Consider the following 20,741-nt stretch of genomic DNA (forward strand, 5'->3'; position numbering starts at 1 on the left):
TTTTTCATAACCAATAATTTTGTGTAATATATAATTAAAAAAGTTTAAATATGTTTTTTTCTTTAATTTTAATTTTTTGTAAAAATTGAAATTAGTTATTTTTTAAATTTGGACCTAATTTAGTTTCTCAACTTTAGAAATATATGAATTTAGCATTTTAATCAAGATTTGTTAAATTTATTTGACTTTTAAATGTGTTTCATGATAGCATTTGAATTATTTTGCATAATTTGATATATTTCTGCCTCAATATTAGCTAAAAAAAGAATTTAAAATGTCAAATAAACTTAACAAAATTTGGTTAAAATAATCAAATAACTTATTTTTAAAGTTGAAGGATTGAATTGAACCAAAATTTTAAAGATAAATTAATTTCAATTTTCACTAAAAATTAAAAATTCAAAAACATATTTAACTTTTTAAAAAAATATATATAAGAAAAGATGTAATATAATGCTTACTTTGATATTTTGTATCTTTCAAAAACAATAACTATTTAGTTTAAAACTGTCTTTAGCAAATATATAAGGAAAACACACTTTTAGTTGTATAACGGATAGGCTAGTTTTTTGGTATGGATAATATAGACAAGTTTGAATGAGAAGGAAAAAAATATTTTTGTTGAACTTCTATTATTTTCTTCAATTTAAACTTCAAAAAATAATATTTCTTTTACTTTACAAATAAGTGAATTTTACTTATTTTAAAGATAGTTTTTACTCTTCCTTAATTCGAAACAAAGAAAAAGACAAGCATTTGACATTGACAGATAAATAGAAACAGCAGAAAAAAAAATCATTATTAAATCTGTCCGGCACCGATTCGCATAACAGTGAGATTTTTCCAGAAAAAATGTTAAAAGGTGGTAGCACTAGTTATATTAAAGGTCAGACATATTAGATCGGTAATACAGGAATCGATTTAACGATTTACATTAAATTATTGTTTTTTATTGATTTAATAATTAACGAATATATTATATCGACTTATATTATATCAGTTTCGAAATTGATTTAATATACGTTTCATACCGATTTAATATTTTATTTTTACATTAATGTGAAAATTTTGTCTTTTATAAACAGAAAAAATAATCAACGGAGTTAAAGATGGTAATTAAGTTGACGAAAGAAATAGATTGACAACGATTGTATGAGAAAAAAATCTGATGCAAAGGTTAGAATTAATCCATTTGTAATATTTTGAAGAGAATAACAAGAAGAGAAGAAAAAGAAAAAACACTCTCTGTCTATGTGCTGTTGGTGAGTGGAAAATGCATATTATTCAAATAAAATTTTGCAGGCTTATGAGGAATTGGGATTTGAGAATATGTTTTGTTTGACTTTGAAATTTTCCCTTTTGTTATGCTTCTGAGACACCAATTAATTAATAACACATGAGATTTCTAGAAATGTAGCAAATGTTATATAGGGAGGTTTCAACTTGAACTTCGCTTCTGCCAAACAACACCATAATAATTTTGGATTTTCTCTACTTTGCTTAAAGCTTGCAAGACATTAATAAAATTAATATTTTCTAAAAGATCAAACTTAGTTTAAATATCAAGAAAGCAACGTGTGAGGACAATCATATAATAATTATCCAGGTTCATTTCTCACAAAATTAGTTTTTTCTTTATTATAGACAAATGTATTTCTTTTTACCACTAAACCTTATTAATTTTTTTTTTTGGAACCATTTTAAACAAATTTATATGGGGTTCTTTGAATGTGTTTAGTAAATAAATTTAATTTAAAAAAAATAACTATATAAGTTTTTTAAATTAAGTTATACTAATCAAATTAATTTTAATTTTAGTATAATATATATATATATATATATATATATATTATAAATAAATCAATATGTCAAAATGATAAGCACATTTACATTAAAAAAAATATCTAATAATATCATTAGAGTCAATTCCGTCACAATTTTATTTTTAAAATATTTCAATCTCAAAACATTGTTAGGGTTAATCACCTTTCATTCAAGTTATTGTCTATTTTAAAGCATGTGTTTCATCATAGTTTTGTCTTTAAAAAATGTTTCCATAGATAGAATTAGAAAGAAGTATTTAAATCATTTTAGATTTCGACTTCAAATAATGTAAAATTATTGGATACGATAGGAACAATGTGTGTGTTTTTCTTTTTTAATTTATCAATCACTTTTTTTCTTTTATAAACTTCTTGAAAAAGAAAATTATAGAAAAATATATCTTAGTTATTAAGAATACAAATAGGACAAGCCGCCTAAAAATTAAAGATAAAATATATTAAATTACTATTAAGTTATATTTAGACCTAACTTATTATAATGATATGAATATTACTAGATCTAACTAGAAACAATATAAATAGGTTAATTTTAAACCTATTGACACTATATTTGTGAGAACAAACTCGATTAAATATTAACTTGAGCAATGAAGTGTTTCCGTAAATAAATCGACAACCGAAAACAAAAGCAAAACAAACGAAAAATCAAATTTTGTGAGAACAATACATAATTTTAATCGTAGTGATGTAATATATGTGAAAGATTAACTTTTTTATAAAGTTTAATTTAAAATTCAAATATTAATTAGGATATAAATAAAAAAGATGTGAAACATAGAAAGTAAAAAATAATTTAATTTAATATAGTTGTCGTTCTTAAACTTTTGATAAAAAAAAATTAAAAAACTTAATTTAATCCTTCTAATAAATAGTGTATCTACATGATATATTCACTTGTAGATAATTATGATAATAATCCATACTTAACAATAATATTAATGTTTATCCTACATTACTAACACTAGCGTGTATACGAACTTTATCGCACCTGTGTGTACGCCGCATTTTTTATTATACGTGATATTATATTAGTAGGTGATAATAATGTAATATTTTAAAGTTAATATATAAATAAAATTATATTTATTAAAAATAGAGTAAAATATATTAGAAAATATGAGAAAATAACTGTTGATAAATAAAGAAAAAGATAAGAGTAAAAAAAGATAATTTTATAAAAAAAGTTTATAAAAATAATAGTCAATTTACAAAAATTTAATAAATAATTATATTTTAAAGGATAAAATTGATATTTTGATATATGGAAAAAAAACAGAAATTTTTTTATATATTGTTATAAATTATCCGCTCTCCACTATACACATATCTATAATGTTCAAATTAAAATCTTAATTCAATACATTGGAACTATCGATTTATTGATCTTATGGGAAAGGTATAAACTTGCAAAAAAAAAAAAGTAAGACCGAAATCTATTTATAGTGTAGTTTTGTGATATTATTATTACCTATAATTTAAATATTTCACGTACTCATATAATAAAAAAATTAGGTTCGCATTAAAATCGAACATACGGAATTTGAGAGAAAAATGTTCCCGACAGTGTGGCATTTCATGTCTGACAGGTTGGGAACCTTGCTTTTTTTTTCCATGGTAGTTGCATTAGTTATTAGATATAATAAAATGAAACACAGAGAAAAGTTAAATACTAATAAAAGTGATTAAATAACATATAAATACCAACAATTTTTATTTTTATTTTTTGCTGAATTTTCTTCTGTCATTTTCTGCTGTGTTGCTCTCTTATTTAAGATGGGAATGGTACTCAGATTCATATGCCATTTCTTTTTCCACTTTCCTTTGTTCTTAGATAAGCATATTCACACCAACATATAACATTATAAACTTTATTTAGTTTAGTCGATTATTATATTCAATTTCAGTGGAATTACCTTTATTCAAATATATTTATAATATATAAAAAGAAGAAAAAAAAATTAAATAAATAAACTAAGCATAGAATCACATTGCCACATGGGGAGTGAATTATTATATTTTAGGTTCCAACCTCTCTCATAATTTGTGCCGTGACATTCGTCTGATTTTGACTCTATATGGACCCAATATGTTATGCTCAACCATTTTTGTTTTAATTTGTTTCTTTATTCTTTTAGTTTGTTCAATGGTTTAATTATTCTTCATCGTGGATTATCAATACCAAAATACAAAACGTCAACTTTCTATTTATTATTATATTTTTTTCTCATTTTTTCCCCAAATTTATTCAAAATTCTAAGCAATTAGAAATTAAATTCCATGTATTCCAACTATATGCCCTAGCTTTTCGTAAAATAATGGAGATTGAAGCTGGAAAATAGAAGAGAGGGAGAGAGAGAGTAAACCCTAAGGAAATTCGTTATTTATTATTGGTTCAAACATAATAAACATTTAGGTCAACGTAATTAATTAAATCTTCTGATATTCGTGATTAACTAACATAGTGTGGCAAGATATCAATGAAATTAATGTTATATCTTTTTTAGTTCTAAGTTTAATTTTCTGAAATAAACTATTGATTGCTATATAATGCCTCATATCATATATGTAGGCATGGTAATTAAAGTTATGAACGTTTGAACATGTATATAGTAAGTTAAAGAGTAATTATTTAAACTAGGTTTTACAAAAATAAAGGTCTCACCTAATTACTTAATTGTATATAAATATGTAATATTAAATATATTAAATTAAGGGTTTATCTATGCTTAGAGTTATTTCTTAAACTTATATTATTATTTGCTCGCGTATCAAATAAAGTTATATGCGAAATCAAATTTTTACGTACTAAAGATTATGTATATTTAATAAATAATATTACAGATTGAACAAACTTTATTTGGATTATGAATCTGTATTATAAATTTATAATAAATTTAAAGATAAAATGAATACAAATATAAAAAACAAAATAAAAATATTTTAAAAAAATTGTATTAAATATGAGTTATCAAAATTAATATCTTATATTACATTTTTTTAAAATTTTTATTTTAAAACAACAGGTCTAAATTAACTGTCATAAAGAAGTTATATTTGCAAAACCGTTGTTAAAAAAAGTTTTATGTTGGATCCATATCTAAATTACATATCTCATAATATGCTTATAAATTTTTACTGTATTTTGTTTTCGCATATCTAAAACCGTTGTTAAAACATATTATGAAAAAAAAATTATACAAATAAATAAATATATATATATATTCTAAAATAACTGTTGGATCCATAATTCTATTGCCTCATAAAGGATGAAGTTTTTAAGTCATCATTAGGATATTTGTTTAGCAATTTTAATATCAGTTAAACAATTGAGTGAAAATTAAAAAAAAATGAAAAATAAGATTAACAAAATTTAGTCTGAATTAATATTTTATGTTGAATGAGGTGTGAAATCTTTATATGAAAAATTCATACTACTTTATAGGTGGTAAATCTTTCTCGTATTTAAAAAAAAAAAAAGAAAAATTCCAACATTTGATGTCTTTATCTTTTATATTAAGATATGTGGTTGACATGAAAGCATTAGCCACAGTATGGGAAAGGAAACATAAATTCTTTGTTCTTCACACTTCACTTCTTCCTCTTGGTGCTTAGTAAATTTAGAATCTCAATAATAATTGACACAGATATTTCCCACTCCAAAAAGAGAACCTTTGAATATGTATTATCTATAGCTAGCAACTAGGTGTATTATAATAAAAAAAATAACTACTTTAACCATAAAAAAACAAAAGTAAGCTAATGTCACAACCAAGGTATTTTATGGTGTATCCATTACTAAAAAACTCGTATAAACTCCTATTTTCTGTTAATTTTGTTTTGAATTTTTTTTTTAAGAAATACTTTTAAATTTTGTTATGAAAAAAAAATTATAGAAAATTACTGCAAATTTTTTTGAAAAATATTTTATATAAAACACTATTCGTAACAAATTTTATAAGATATACTTGCGAATGTTATAATTTTGTAAGAAATAATTACCCACGAAATAATTACATGCCGATTAAAATTTTTAGAAAAAATAGTAAAAAAAGTCTTTTCTTGCAAATCTTTTAATAAATTTGCAAAAACATTCTTATGTAATATGAGAATTTTTAGTAATGATATCGTACATTTTTTTTTATTGTATACGCATCCATTACAGAAATTTATAGAGAAATCCGTAGTTATTTTAAGGTTTAATTATATGTTTTTAACTGTTTAATTATTTCATTCTATACTTTTATATCAATGGAATAATTTGGTTTTAAACTTTTAAAAACCTAAATATATCATGCCTACATATTTTTTAAAATTTAAGAAAAGCATTACTAACAATATTTTTGTATAACAAATTTATACGAATCCATATTCTCTATTGATTTTTTGGTATTATTCTCTGTTGAGCATTAAAAATATATTGTATTAATATTTTAAATATTCTTTTAATATATTTTAAAATGTCAAAATTAATGATAATCAATGTATTATAAAGATATAGTAGAAAATTAGCACAAAAATAGTATAAAAATAACACAAAAATATCAGCAGAGAATCCAAATTCAAATTTATACAGATTACATTGTAAAATTCTTGATTTGAGTGAAGACACCATTTGAAATTGAGTTTAAGCTGAAAGCAAGTGTATGAATGAAAGAAAGAAAGTAACATCACAGGTCCACCACTGAGTTCATGGTAACCCTACATGGATCATGCTTATCCGAAGAATACTTTCCATGTCTTCTTGGGTAACCCTAATAACATTTTCTATGTCCACAGAAACACAGTGGGGCCACTAAATTTGAAACAAAACCAAGTTCAACGAGGTACAACATGTATTTATATATTATAAACGAATGTCTGTCTTCTATATTTTAGACTCTTCCCTTTCTTTTTCTTCTTTCCTTTATTTATTAGATAAGGGTTTTTGTTTGTTGTTGAGCACGTTGGGGTGAACGTGAAAAAATATCTTTATTTTTAGCTTTCTTTTTACTTTGACTATCTTCCTTACAAATTTTATTCATTTATTTATTTGGCTTCTGCAGTGTATGAGGCTGGCATATATGCCAATGCCAAGACAATATTGTTGTCATTTCATGAAGTGCTCCAACCATAGCCAGGGTATCCATTTTTGTATCATGCTTTTAAGCTACATATGCATATTTATTCTGAATATATACTACCAATGTGAATGTGATGCCTGATTTTAACAGATAGGATTCACTCACCAATTTCATATTTAAGTCTTCACTTTCTACCATAATGTAAATTTACAACATATAAATACAATATATAAATATGTGTAATCTTCATCTATAAGTTAATTTAGTGATAGGTGATGAAATTTGATATTTATTGATTCTATTATTTTACTCGATATCCATTCGTTATTAAACTTCCTATTAATTTCTAACCTCACCTACAAAATATATATGTTTGGATGTAAAAATAAGGGCTAAAAATTTACATCAATTAGAGAGATAAGATCAATTTATAATTATATATAAGTGGATAATTATATATATAAGTAGATGTAATTTTTATTTATTAGTTTGTAATTATATATAAAAAATTAAATTTCAATTGATGCTTAGGGTTTAGGGTTTAGGGTTTAGGGTTTAGGGTTTTTCTTAATTGAAAACTAAAAGAAATGAGGGTTTTAATTATTTTTGAAAATCCTTGGTTATTAAACTAGTTTTTAAAGTTCAATTGGATTTTTAAGGTCAAATTTATTTAAACTTAAAAGTGGAAAGTGAAAATTATTTATTTATTTATTTGTTTATACTATTATTGTTGATTTTGTGTACTTCCAACAAAAGTGTTTGATAAACTGATCTAAATAAGACTGACGAGGGAAAGGAAGTGAGCAGTGATTAGCGGAATTTGGCAGAACGCATTTTTCAGTCATACACATGACTCACTTGTGTGTCTATGTTGTGTCAATTTCATGCCAAATGCCACGTGCCATTTTTACACTTCAACTAGTTTTCTATAGTCATTTCAAGTCTCAAATTACATGAAGAAAGTAAATTTTTTTTATTATTATACGTACACAAATTTTATATTAATTGTTTATATATATATATATATATATATATATATATATTCTCCTTTCATACTCACTATTAAAAAATTCATAATTTTTGTTAATTTTGTTTTGAATTTTTTTTAGAAAATACTTATAAATTTTGTTATGAAAAAAAAATTACAGAAAATTGCTGTCAATTTTTTTTAAAATATTTTATGTAAATACTTTTCGCAACAAATTTTGTAGAAAATACTTACGAATTCTATAATTTTGTAAAAAATAATTAACTACAAAAAAATTACCTGCTAACTAAAATTATTAGAAAAAATAACTAGAAAAAAATTTTTTCTTGCAAATTTTTTTAATAAATTTATAAAAAAAATTTTATGTAATATGAGAATTTTGAATAGTAACTTCTAAAACATTTGAAATTGAAACTAAACTTAATTTGTTTTCTTTTTCTGAAAAAATAAGAAGTCAATTTTATCTGTAAGTTTTAAATCTTCTCAATTTCCTTAAAAGAAAAGGTAAATTTGATTATGTCATTAGACATCACATTAGCAAAATATTGTTGCGGTGATAATGCGAGCATAGTATGTTAAATTATGAGTGTTTATGTCAATAAAAATGTCTTATACAGAAAGGATTAATAATGAAAAAAAAAATACACTAAAAGAAAAAAATATTTATTTATTTAATCATAATGAAAGTTGAAAATTAAGGATTACACCGGTCAAACTATTAGTTTTTTCCTTTATCTAATTTATTAGTATTTCAAGTGTTAAATGAAAAAAAAAATAATGATAATAACGTAATATTATTAAATTTTGTTTCGTCACATTAAAAATATGCTATTATATGAATGTGATATCATTTTTATTTATATGAATAAAAGATGAGATATTTACATAATTAAAATTTTCAATTTTGAAACTTAAAAAACAAAAAGTAAAAAAACTGTACACAATGTAAAGTTACTTTACTTGAGAGAGGGCCCTTGAGCCAGCTATTCAAGCACCAAATTGCAAACCTTTTAAATCACTTTCTTTTGTCAAAAAGTTGAATAAGTTAGTCATTTTTCTTTCCTAAGAAAAAAATGTCACGTTTTTTTAATTGAATAAACAAGTATTTCGAGTATTTTATTTTCTATGACGTTTAAAATAATTTGGCTTTTTTTAAAATGTAATCCTTAAATGGAGTTTTTAATATTGTAAGATATGTGTAATTGTAATTTTAAAAATAAGTTAAAAGAGTTATCTTTTTCGTGGTGCTTGAAATTTGTAAGCATTGAAAATATATTTTATAATATTCAATAAAAAATATGGTAAATTTTATTGTGAGAGAATAATATTTATAGTATTGTGTTAAGCTTTTAAAAGTTGAAAAAGAATAATGTAATATTCAAAAACATTAAAATTTTATTGGATTTTAAACTATAGACAAGAAAAAAAAAATTGAGAAATAATCTCTCAACTACTTCTATTTTTTAGTTTAAAAATGAAATTTGTTAAAATATTCATTAAATGATTTTATTTTTTTTTCTTTCCTTTTGCTAGAAAAAGATGTAGAAGAACAAAAGTGTTGAAACGTGTATATTGAGATATTTTTATTAGATATTTCTTTAACAATAACTTTATAAAAAAATGATGTAAAAGAACAAAAGTGTTTAAACGTGTATAATAAGATATTTTTATTAGATATTTATTTAACAATAGCTTTATAAAAATATGAAAAAGGTAACATAATAAAATTCTATTTTTTTTTTTATAAATTACTTATCAGGGAACTCTTTAAATATGTTTTACCCTCTTATATACATATTTAAAGATTTTTTATTTATTTGTGAATTTTTTTCTCTAATTTCAGAATTAAAAGTTTTACTTTTTGTTTATATATGTTAGTTCAATATGATTATATTATCACCATATAATAATCAACTATTTATCAAAATAAAAGATTCACAGCAAAAAAATACAAAGGAGAAAAAAAATGAAAAGAAAAGAATAATATGTAGAGATTCATTTCAATGTAAACATATTTTTATTTAAAACCTATTTAAATCTCAATTATGTACTCATACAATTTATTCAGAATCATCCTTCCATATTTTTAAGGCTTCAAAAGTTTTGTTTTTTGTTAAAAGAATTAAATCTACTTGACAGAATCAGACTAAACTAGTTGATCAATTAATGAGGTATTAAAGAATATCATAATAATTTTGATAAATGAAAGACTAAACTAGTTAATAATAAAAAATTAGTAAATCCATTAGGTATTAAATTTTCTACCAAAAAACCTAAGTGACTTCAAATTCTGAAAGAACTGAAAGAGAAGAAATTGCTGTCCCAAAACCAGTAAAAATTGCATTCACACGTTTCTTCTAATATTTGAAAATTCTTATTCAATTCTTCAAACAAATAAAGTCAGAAGCTTGAAAAAATCTTCAATTCTTCACCTATCTTATCCAATAACGTTTTACTTTTCCGATGAATACAACAAATAAAAAATTCACTCAAAAAAGTTTTAATTTCTTAATCTTCTGATTCTTTCCAGGTTCTTCAATTCCCATGAATTAAATACAAATATCTGTTATTCTAAATTTCCCTTTCAACCAGCCTCATTGTCACACATGATTTGGTGTTTATATGATTGATTATGAAGCATTAAATGTGATGAAGATATGCATCCAAATTAGTCTCATCTCATCCACATATTCTATAAAGATCATAAAATTTAGCCCATATCCTCACCAATCATCTTCGTTGTAAAGATTTACATGTAATCATTGAAATTTGAGAATTTGGTTAGGGAACAGTGCTATTATAATAAGGGATTGTTAGATAAGAATCACATGCTCCAAATTATTTATTTCATCTCTGAAACAATCATGCCTTTAGTCCATGTTCCTTGTCAGAATGCATGTGATAAACTGATATCACCATATTCTGGAATTAACATATTAAAGAAACTGTTGGATAATGTTCTACATGATTAGCCAAATTCTCCAGAAAAAGAAAAGAAAGTAATCACTGACAGAACTAATGATATAGAATAGAACACTGAGAACACTGAGAACACCAAGGGAACTGGTATTGAAACAACACAACAACACAACATAGTACAAAAAAATGTATGTAGCATTAACCAATATAAAGATAAGGTCCCAAGTAAACATAGATTGAAATAAATATATGGGGTAGAAAATATGAGATTTCACTACAGTCTACAATTCAATGAAGGTTATACATGGTAACATACTATGACTACAAGCAACTCAATGATGAATGCTGATTGCAGAGAAGCCTATACATAGAGGTAGGTCACAGACAACTAAGTGTGTCAAATGATAACTGTTTTGGGTGGACATGGTAGAAAAAAACACAGATCCACTTTGTTTATGACTTAGATTTAGATTTCGATTCACTATGTTGTTGTCTTGATGATTTTGCAGGCACCAATTGCCAGTCCACAGAATGCAGATGCACTTGCACTTTTGCATTGGCAGCAAGAACAAGAACATCATGTGCCAGGCATATTGTTGCCTGTGCTGGAAAGAATTATGAAGGCACACACAACTGAAAGTGAGAACACCGGTAACAAGGTGTTCTCTGTGTATATTTCCATTGCATCTGTGAAAGAAAACCGGGCCCGATCTTCGGCCCAATTACGCAGCCGGTCCGCTTCGGCCGCATACAATGCTCTTCCCTGAAACACACACACATGACTGTAAGTTGTTGCTCAATTTACCAGAACTGTGCTATTGTTATGTTTTGAACACTACTACTTTGAAATGATTGACACATATAATGTTTGTGTTAAAGTGAACCTTAAGCCTAATTCAACCCTACAAAACCGACTAATAAATTAAGATTTGTATCTATTTATATATTCTTAAATTGTCTTATCCGTACAAAACCTACTAGTAAATTAAGATTTGTATCTATTTATATACTCTTAAATTGTCTTATCCCTGACGAATGTGTAACTTTTAACATAACATGATAATATGTTTTGATTTCACCCTCAAGAAAATCTTCACCTGATCATCGAACCAGCGACCTCGCCGTAACCAGGCAGTGACCAAAGCAAGTAAGATTCTGGGAGGGGTCAAGTAATTGATGGCTTTGCCTGTTCCTTTCACAACACGCATTCGTGGAACTAATGTTCTAGCAACAGTTTCAGGAAGCTCACAGATGATGTTAAACATTTGCCTGTTTTGAACAGTTGAACCACTGAAAAAAACATAGCACATTTATTGAGTGATACTTGTAAGTTGTATGATCATAGAAAGCTGTGAAATGAACACAAGAAAGTTTTTAGCTAAGGGGAATGACCAACTATGTTATGTTCAAGTAAGAAACCACCAAGAGGACCAAGTTAAAACAGGCTTGCAAAAGTGAAATACCTTAATAGCAGATCTGTAAGAACCATGCCTGGAGATGCAGTATGAACACCTACTTTGGATCGCTTGCACTCCTTTAATAGTGATCCTTGAAGTTGCCTAAGACCACACTTTGTAGAACCATATCTACATGTTAATTGAAAAAGAAGATAGGTAAGAATCATTAGCAATCACCATTCACTTTGAACTTTGAGAATCATATATATATATATATATATATATATATATATATATATATATATATATATATTTCTGAGAGTTCTGCAAAAGCTTAGTAGAAGAAGCTGCAAGCTACTCACACAGCAGTCAAAGGTGTGCTAGAGCCTCCAGAACCGGCACCATCCATGTTAAATATGTGACCTGCATTGGCTTGGTTTCTCATCACACGCATGGCTTCTCGTGTGCAAAGGATAGATCCAACCAAATTTGTTGAGACAATCTGCAACAATTATAAACCAATCAATGTAATAAAATAAGGTTAAAGACTACAAATGATTATTTGGGAACAACACCTTCACATCTCAGTCTCAACACTGAATAATGAATGAGTATTAAATTCAGCAAGATTCTATTTTAGCAAAATAAATGAAGTTATACTTGAAACACATACCTGTTTAATATCTTCGTCACTAAACTGAAGCAATGGTCTAAAACCTTTATTTGTTCCGGCATTATTTATCTGTACAATAGTTTTTGTATGAAAAATGAAAGAGGTTTAGAACCAGAAACATAAACACTGCTTTCTGCAATGGAAAACTTAAACTTCACTGAAGGGGTAACAAGCATATTAGTAGATTCCATGTGCACTTTTCTGGTATTATTAACGAAAACAACCACAACACTTACCCAAATGTCAACATAACCAAGTTCTTTGACAGCAAAATCTGCCAATCTCTGCACATCATGAGGCTCACAAACATCACAAGCAATGCCAACCACTTTTGCATGAGAAAGTTTTGTCAGCGATGAACCAACTGAATTGGCAATGCCTTCCTTTAGATTTTCCTCAAGCTCTTTAACAGTTGCTTGCACAGACTCGAGGCTGCCTTCACAAAATGAGAGAGTGGGAGCAACAACAATCTGTGAGTAAAATGCAGACAAAAGCCACAAAATATATCATTCCAATCTCTATAAAATGTTCTCATGGTTGGAAACACCACCTTCGAGAGGTAACAATCACACGATCTCCAGAAAGAAGAAACTCTCGAGCTAAGGCTTTCCCCAATCCCCTTGTACTGCACAAACCATTAACAAGATGAATTAAACAATGCAATCAAAACATTAGCAAATATCATTAGATATCATCAGAGTAAACAATTCACAAAGTCATATGTTCCTGTAATGATAATTTCCATCTTACTCATCAAGCCGGATATATATATAAGATATCACAGGTTCATTAAACAGAAAAAATTATGGTAATCACTTACAGAAGAAGGAGATTAAGTAACTATACCTCCCTGTTATGACAACATTACGCGGACCAGCACGACAATGTTCCTCCAACACCATGTTAGCACCTATCATTGTTCCAATGATCACTCCTCCTAGCCAACTATACCATATCAATGCATCCATTTGACTGTCTCCACCTTCACAAAACTCAGAAAAATTAACATCTGCTTTTCGAACCAATGCATAACAAATCAACAGCTATAAAAGTTGGATATAGATCAACCTGACATCTGAAATCCGATCGAAAGGATGACCCCAGTGCTCATCATAGTCACAATATACCTTCCGATTTGAATGGCAATCTTGTTTTATAAACACAGTAATGTTTAGCATTCAACAAAAACACAGTATTAACCCAAATAACAATGAACACAGTATCATATACCAAAATAGTTGGAATAACAGAAACAAGAACTTACCGAGGATAGCAGACCCTCCACCTTCACCACAGCTTGGCGATACTCATCATCTGATTTTGAACCCACCATGAAATTCCTCAACAAGATAGACTGGAGGGAACTCCAAAACCCACTTTCCCTTTTGGAATTCACTTCATTTTTCTTCAAATTTCGAGACTTTTTCTCCTTCGCATCCCCACCATCTTCAGTCCTGAAAGCCCTGCACTCTCTCACAGAGAACCGATCACAATCGTGGCCAAAACCAAGCACCCCGGGAGAAGGGCACGAGCCAAAACCCCTCCCGAAAAACCTCGTTTTGTGCCTGTTCAAACTATCTGGGAAAACATGGAGCTTCACAACTGTGGCCATGGATGTGTGATAGAATTATCAGAAGATGCAAAGTTCATGAAAATGGTTAGTGTGAAGTGTTGTATGCGATGTGGCTTTATTTATTGTTATCCTTTTGGTGAAAACCGAAAGCTATGTTTTTGTAACCTTGCTGGTGGAGAAAAATATCAGATGAAGCTAGATCGAAGGGACATGTAACTAGAAACGTAACAAGGAACATAGGAGAGTGTGATGACCACACGTTGAAGCAACCTAATCTTCATTGGTTAAATACACGTGGCATTGTGGGTCTGCGACCACCTCACTTTTCGTTCCTCCTTCGACTCTTTTCGAATTTATCTTAGATTACACAAAAGACAATAACAATATTTTATGTATCTTCAAATTTATCATCTTCAACCTCAAAACAAATCTTCTTTTGTTCAGATAATTTTATATTCATATTATACACATTTTCTTTGTAAAACATGTTTTTGTAATAAAAATTCTTGACACTTTCACCTTATTTTGTTTATTAATTATTAACATGAATTATAACTTAGAAGATGAGTTTGGCTTCATTTTTAGGTGGGTTAGGTCAAGAGTATCCAACCCATTAGTCTGTGTGGTTAGTTAGCCTCATTCCAGTATACCAAGAACACACACTAGGTCAAGATGGATTAGCATGTGAAATCTAGTTTCATTATTAAGAAATAAATAACTAAAATTAGGTTCTATAAAAAAAATTAGGTAAAATTAGTTTTCAAAATGTTATAAGACCTCGTATTTGAGACATAATATTTCATGTTTGAAGATAATTTACAAAACTTTGTATCTCAGGTAATCTTTGTTAATATTGGAGACACTAGTTTCATGTTAATACTGAATTCTTTTTTCATTTTCTAAACTGTATCTTTATTAAGAAAATATTTTTTTAAATATTTAAATATTTTTCTTTTAAGTGTGTTTGATTTTATTCTCATCATTTGATTATTATTTATCTCTTTTTTTATTTTATTATTATGATTTGATTATATTATATATTTATGTTTATTTTTTATCGATGTTTTACACTTAATTAGTAATTTAGTTTGTAGGTCTTTGATTATTTTAGTATCTATATTTTTTTTATTCAACTTAATTGAGTTTTTATACTTATAAAAAAGATAAAACGTGACTTTTAATTTCTTAAAAAGATTTGAAAACCCTAAATCAAATTGAATTCAACAACTTGGCATTGTTGTCATTCCAATCCCATACAATGATTTGCATACAAGACTAAGTTGCAAAATCAAATGAATAAACATATTTTTTTTCTTTTCTTTCACTTATTCGATCAACTTTTTTTCTATAACACGATTGTCCAATAAAAAACAACTCACGAATAGCTAATGAAAGCTGGCAAAGCACCAAAGAAATTGCAAACATCCAACTTGAAGACAATAATAATATAATAATCTAACTACTTATTCTATAATCACATCCAAAATTAATGATCATACTTAAACAAAAAACCTCAACTAATAATAGAAGAATAAAAAACAAAAAATGTTGGCTATTTCAGAAATGACATAATCCCTTCTTTCTTTCAAATCAGTAAGAAGCATAACAAATTAGTCAACGTTACAGTTGTTATCAAATCCTATTTATTTATAGTTAACTATCTAAATGGTTGAAGCTAAGGAAATGTTTATCTTTCAAATTATGGAAAGTTTGAAACTAAAAACAATGGAAACTATAATATAGTAATTTTTTTTAACATGGATTAAGAGGAAAATAGTAGTTGATTAGGGAAGAACTTAACATGGAGAGAAAGAGAAAGGAAGGTAAATGGAAAAATGAAGATTGAGGAGGCGTGAGAGTTGGACGCGGAGAGTCTTGAAGGCCACACACTCAAGGACGAATATTTAGCTGAAAATAAATTCACATCACAATCACCTTCTCTTTCTCTCTCTCAAATCTTCAACCCATTTTTTTCTCTCTTCTTTTCGATTCAATTCAGCATGAACAACAACCACATCGCCAGGTCTCAGGATCAACGTTCAAGATCTGCAAAGCCAGCCACCATCCATGGCTGCGCCCTCTCCGGTGACCTCGCCGGACTCCAGAGGCTACTTCGAGACAACCCTTCGCTCCTCAACGAGAAGAACCCTGTTGTAAGATCCCATTTCCCCCAACTGGGCATCTTCAAAATGTTTGCTTTTTTGCTCATTAAACTTTCAAAAATGGATCTTTCCGATGTTGTTTGTGGAAAAGTTTGTGCTTTTGTTTGTGGGTTAATGCTATTTTTTTTAATTGAGGGTTTGGAATGATATGCATGACTCTCGGATCTGCTTGATTATGACTCATGGTGACTTTACCAACCGGGTTGTATGATGGTTTAATGGTTGGCTTGTGCTTTTATGAAAGAGTAAACTTAGTGGGGTGGTAGGAAATGATATCAATTTCATATTGGGATTACCTTGATTGTACTACTCTAGTTTGATTTTGATCCTCATTTTTCGCTATACTACCGCCCCTTCTGTTCAATGTCAGCTTCATTAAGAATTGAAATGGTTGCATGTCGAATAAGCTACCTACACTGGATATTGCTCAGGGTGTTCCAGCTTATTGATAATTGCTTATCATGGCATTTCTTTAAGGGGGAGATTATATGTTTAGACTCGTAATGGAGAAGGACTATTTGATGAACATCTGTAGGGTTTTCATCTTGGGGTTTACGTGACAATCAAGGAATAGAAAGGCATATTATCATATTGATGATATTTCTCTGATTGCTCACTTTTTAGATTTCAGTATTAAGGTTTTAAAAAGGTTGGGTGTAGTTCATTTGTAAATAAGCTTGTTGCTTGGCTTATCTATTATAATCTATGTGCCAGTGTTTTGATTTTCTTACTTTATAGGATTTCATGTTATCCTCTTATATTTGATATGCCTGAGGATCTCATCTATTATAAATGCAGATGGCACAGACACCACTTCATGTGTCTGCTGGTCAGAATAGGGCCGATATAGTTAAATTTCTTCTTGATTGGCAAGGGCCAGATAAGGTTGAGATGGAGGCCAAGAATATGGTTGGTAGTCGTCAATTTTTTCAACTCATGTTGTTTTTAGAATATAAATACGTAAAATATGTAAAATCTAGACTTCTAGTAATTGCCTTGTAATTCTGAAAAGGTTTATTTATCTCTGCAGTATGGAGAAACTCCGTTGCACATGGCAGCAAAGAATGGGTGCAATGAAGCTGCACAATTACTTCTTGCTCGTGGTGCTGTTGTTGAAGCCAGAGCAAATGTGATCTTTTTGCCACTTTCTATATCATTTAACTTTGTTTAAACCTAGCAACAATAATAACTAAAAAGTTTGTACCTAACATTTTCTTGTAGAATGGTATGACACCTTTACATCTTGCTGTTTGGTACTCTCTGCGATCAGAAGAATTCTTAACTGTGAAAACATTGCTTGAGTACAACGCTGATTGCAGTGCCAAGGACGATGTAATAAACTGTATTTCCTGTTTTTCATGTTATTTTAACATTTTCGGGTAAAGTTGTCATATATGCTAATGCCAGTGAATTGCAGGAGGGAATGACTCCTTTAAATCATCTATCCCAAGGCCCTGGAACTGAGAAACTTAGGGAACTATTACACTGGCATCTTGAAGAGCAGAGGAAACGACGAGCCATTGAAGCATGCGGTGAAACCAAAGCTAAAATGGAGCAGCTTGAGAAGGAACTATCCAACATTATTGGTCTTAATGATCTAAAGGTACAACTACGCAAATGGGCAAAGGGCATGCTTTTGGATGAGAGACGAAGAGCTCTTGGCCTGCATGTTGGTGCAAGAAGACCACCTCACATGGCCTTTCTTGGCAACCCTGGAACAGGTTTTTATAATATGCTCGTGATTGTTTGCTTTTAGAACATCCTGCTTGTTTTTATCCAATCAGAATTGGAAAGATGTCTTATTGTGCACTTAACTTCATCTTATCCATTTACCATTTCGTGCTACAATATTTGGGTCTCAACTGGATGAAATTTTCAATAAACATTTATAGGAAAAAACACAAGGTAAAATGAGTGAAGTTCCCTCCATGACTTAAAATTAAGTTATGCACAAGTTAAAATTGCCTTTGGAGAAGCTAAATGAGTGACTAACTATAAAAGTTGATGTGCATAAGCTGAATTTAACTTATGGCAAAAACTTTATTCATTTTACCAGAAGTTTATCCAAATGTGTGCCTTAGTATTGTGTGCCTTAGTATTGTGTTTTTATTGAATTCTCATTTGTTTTTACTTGAGCAGTTTGGCTTGATCTTCCCATTGTATATGCACGTGCATGAACACTGAATTGGCTTAAAGGTTCTGAGATTAGTTTTTGTATGACTTTTGTATTTAACAGGTAAAACTATGGTAGCAAGGATTCTTGGAAAATTACTCCACATGGTGGGAATTCTATCTACTGATAAAGTGACAGAAGTACAGCGAACCGATTTAGTAGGTGAATTTGTTGGTCACACTGGTCCAAAAACCAGGAGAAAGGTATGTTACTGACTCTAAAATCTTCCTATCTGCGAAACCAAATTTTCTGCATTTCTCATTGAGTTACATAAAATCATTGGCTACAGATCATGGAAGCAGAAGGGGGCATTCTTTTTGTTGATGAAGCTTATAGATTGGTACCACTGCAAAAGTCTGATGACAAGGACTATGGGTTGGAAGCCTTAGAGGAGATTATGTCTGTCATGGACAGTGGCAAAATTGTTGTAATATTTGCTGGCTACAGTGAACCAATGAAGCGAGTGATAGGTTCTAACGAAGGTTTCTGTAGAAGGGTCACCAAGTTTTTTCAATTCAATGATTTCAACTCAGAAGAACTAGCACAAATCCTTCACATCAAGATGCATACTTTAACAGAAGATAGTTTGCTATATGGCTTTAAGTTGCAACCCGAATGCAGTGTAAAAGCCATAGCTGCATTGATAGAAAGAGAAACAACAGAAAAACAGCGAAAGGAGACAAATGGTGGTTTGGTAGCTACCATGTTGGTTAATGCTAGAGAAAATTTGGACCTACGTCTCAGTTTTGACTGCATGGATACAGAAGAACTTCTTACCATCACTTTGGTAGATTTAGAAGCAGGTCTTCAGCTATTAACGCAGTAATCATTCTTTGGCATTCTGATAGATATTTTGAAGAGATTCATTTCAGCTTACCTCAATTTTCTGCAATGGATACACACAAGTTTTTACATCTACACAATGAGGAGCATGTCATGAATAAGTCTGCTACTATAGGTCGATTTTTTTGGGAAAATTTTTCCTCGTGTATTTTTGTAATTCATAATGTTATATAGGCTTCATTCATGCACTTTATCTGAATAAAGATTTGTAGACACCTAATGCAAATGTACTCTTTGAGAGAAAGAAATGTAAGAGATAAAAGTGATGTGATAGAGAAATGAGAGATGTCAAACGAGTCTTTATAGTGTTTAGGTATCTATATATAAATTTTTATCTTATCATTGTACTTTTTATGTTATTATTCATTGTTGTTGGTGCAGGTATGAAATCTTTCTTCTTGTGCTGTCCCAAGACGGTGATGCTTATTTTTATTTTGAAAATTTTATTTTTGGAGCAGGGCATGGTATTCTTCTGTATGGATTATCAATTCAAATAGTTAAACTATAATGCTAAAAGTTTCTTTATTTCAAAATATTAATTTTTACACCTTTTCTTTTTGTTTCAAGTTAAAAAATATTGTTTAACTTAATATTTAATGGCATTACATATAATTTTAAACCATTATTTTCATTCGCAAATATGATTATATAGATAATAAACAATAAATGCATTCACTTTTGTTCTTGCATAATATTAAGTTATTACGAAATTCAAAATTTATTTTATCACAATCTTTGAATTTCTTAGATGAGTATTTCACGATTTTGCTTGTTAGACCTTTGTTATGAGGTACTTCGGGAACCATGTGGGTGTATTTGCAGAAAAGATTATGATGATCGAGTTAGCAAAAATTTTCAAATTCAAAACTCATATTATAGTGTTAATGAATTGCGTACCTTTAATTATTTGGGTCCACCTTTATTTATAGAAGATTAATTACTTGTGATGCTTTTACTTAGTTAATTGTGGGTGGTCTTTGACTAGGTTTAATTGCCTTTGACCAAACTTTATTGAGCCTAACCAGTTTTCATTGGGCCTATGTTACAAGTCCAATATTCTTTGAATATGTTTCGTTAGATTTTACCTCGTTTTTGTCTAAATTAGAGTA

At 28.5% G+C, this 20,741-nt stretch overlaps 2 protein-coding genes across 2 annotated transcripts; one reads left to right on the top strand and one right to left on the bottom strand.

Annotated features, from left to right (window-relative positions):
• Nucleotides 1-11,025: 11,025 nt before the first annotated feature.
• Nucleotides 11,026-14,648, bottom strand: NYC1 (NAD(P)-binding Rossmann-fold superfamily protein). Its single transcript, XM_028069157.2, has 10 exons — nucleotides 14,146-14,648; nucleotides 13,950-14,028; nucleotides 13,728-13,863; nucleotides 13,432-13,506; nucleotides 13,118-13,313; nucleotides 12,882-12,950; nucleotides 12,571-12,710; nucleotides 12,275-12,397; nucleotides 11,909-12,101; nucleotides 11,026-11,574 (listed from the first exon to the last, which is right to left on the bottom strand). The coding sequence occupies exons 1-10, from the start codon at nucleotides 14,491-14,493 to the stop codon at nucleotides 11,389-11,391; spliced, it is 1,545 nt and encodes a 514-aa protein (XP_027924958.2). The 5' UTR covers nucleotides 14,494-14,648; the 3' UTR covers nucleotides 11,026-11,388.
• A 1,587-nt stretch (nucleotides 14,649-16,235) lies between these two features.
• On the top strand, nucleotides 16,236-19,911 carry LOC114182134 (AAA-type ATPase family protein / ankyrin repeat family protein). Its single transcript, XM_028068910.2, has 7 exons — nucleotides 16,236-16,607; nucleotides 17,415-17,525; nucleotides 17,647-17,745; nucleotides 17,838-17,948; nucleotides 18,034-18,337; nucleotides 18,853-18,992; nucleotides 19,079-19,911. Exons 1-7 carry the CDS (start codon nucleotides 16,455-16,457, stop codon nucleotides 19,613-19,615), a joined length of 1,455 nt encoding a protein of 484 aa, XP_027924711.2. The 5' UTR covers nucleotides 16,236-16,454; the 3' UTR covers nucleotides 19,616-19,911.
• Nucleotides 19,912-20,741: the final 830 nt, after the last annotated feature.

The sequence above is a fragment of the Vigna unguiculata genome, chromosome 4 (assembly GCF_037176805.1).
Source record: "Vigna unguiculata cultivar grain cowpea cultivar isolate G323 ecotype 2 chromosome 4, ASM3717680v1, whole genome shotgun sequence".
NCBI lineage: Eukaryota > Viridiplantae > Streptophyta > Magnoliopsida > Fabales > Fabaceae > Vigna > Vigna unguiculata.

Excerpts from the sequence above, each read along its gene's own strand:
- NYC1 (XM_028069157.2), bottom strand. The coding sequence starts at position 14,493 with ATGGCCACAGTTGTGAAGCTCCATGTTTTCCCAGATAGTTTGAACAGG. Across the intron at positions 14,029-14,145 it reads TGGAGGGTCTGCTATCCTCG|ATTGCCATTCAAATCGGAAG; the intron begins GTAAGTTCTTGT and ends TTATAAAACAAG. Across the intron at positions 12,398-12,570 it reads AGCACACCTTTGACTGCTGT|ATATGGTTCTACAAAGTGTG; the intron begins GTGAGTAGCTTG and ends ATTAACATGTAG.
- LOC114182134 (XM_028068910.2), top strand. The coding sequence starts at position 16,455 with ATGAACAACAACCACATCGCCAGGTCTCAGGATCAACGTTCAAGATCT. Across the intron at positions 17,949-18,033 it reads ATTGCAGTGCCAAGGACGAT|GAGGGAATGACTCCTTTAAA; the intron begins GTAATAAACTGT and ends AGTGAATTGCAG. Across the intron at positions 18,993-19,078 it reads GTCCAAAAACCAGGAGAAAG|ATCATGGAAGCAGAAGGGGG; the intron begins GTATGTTACTGA and ends CATTGGCTACAG.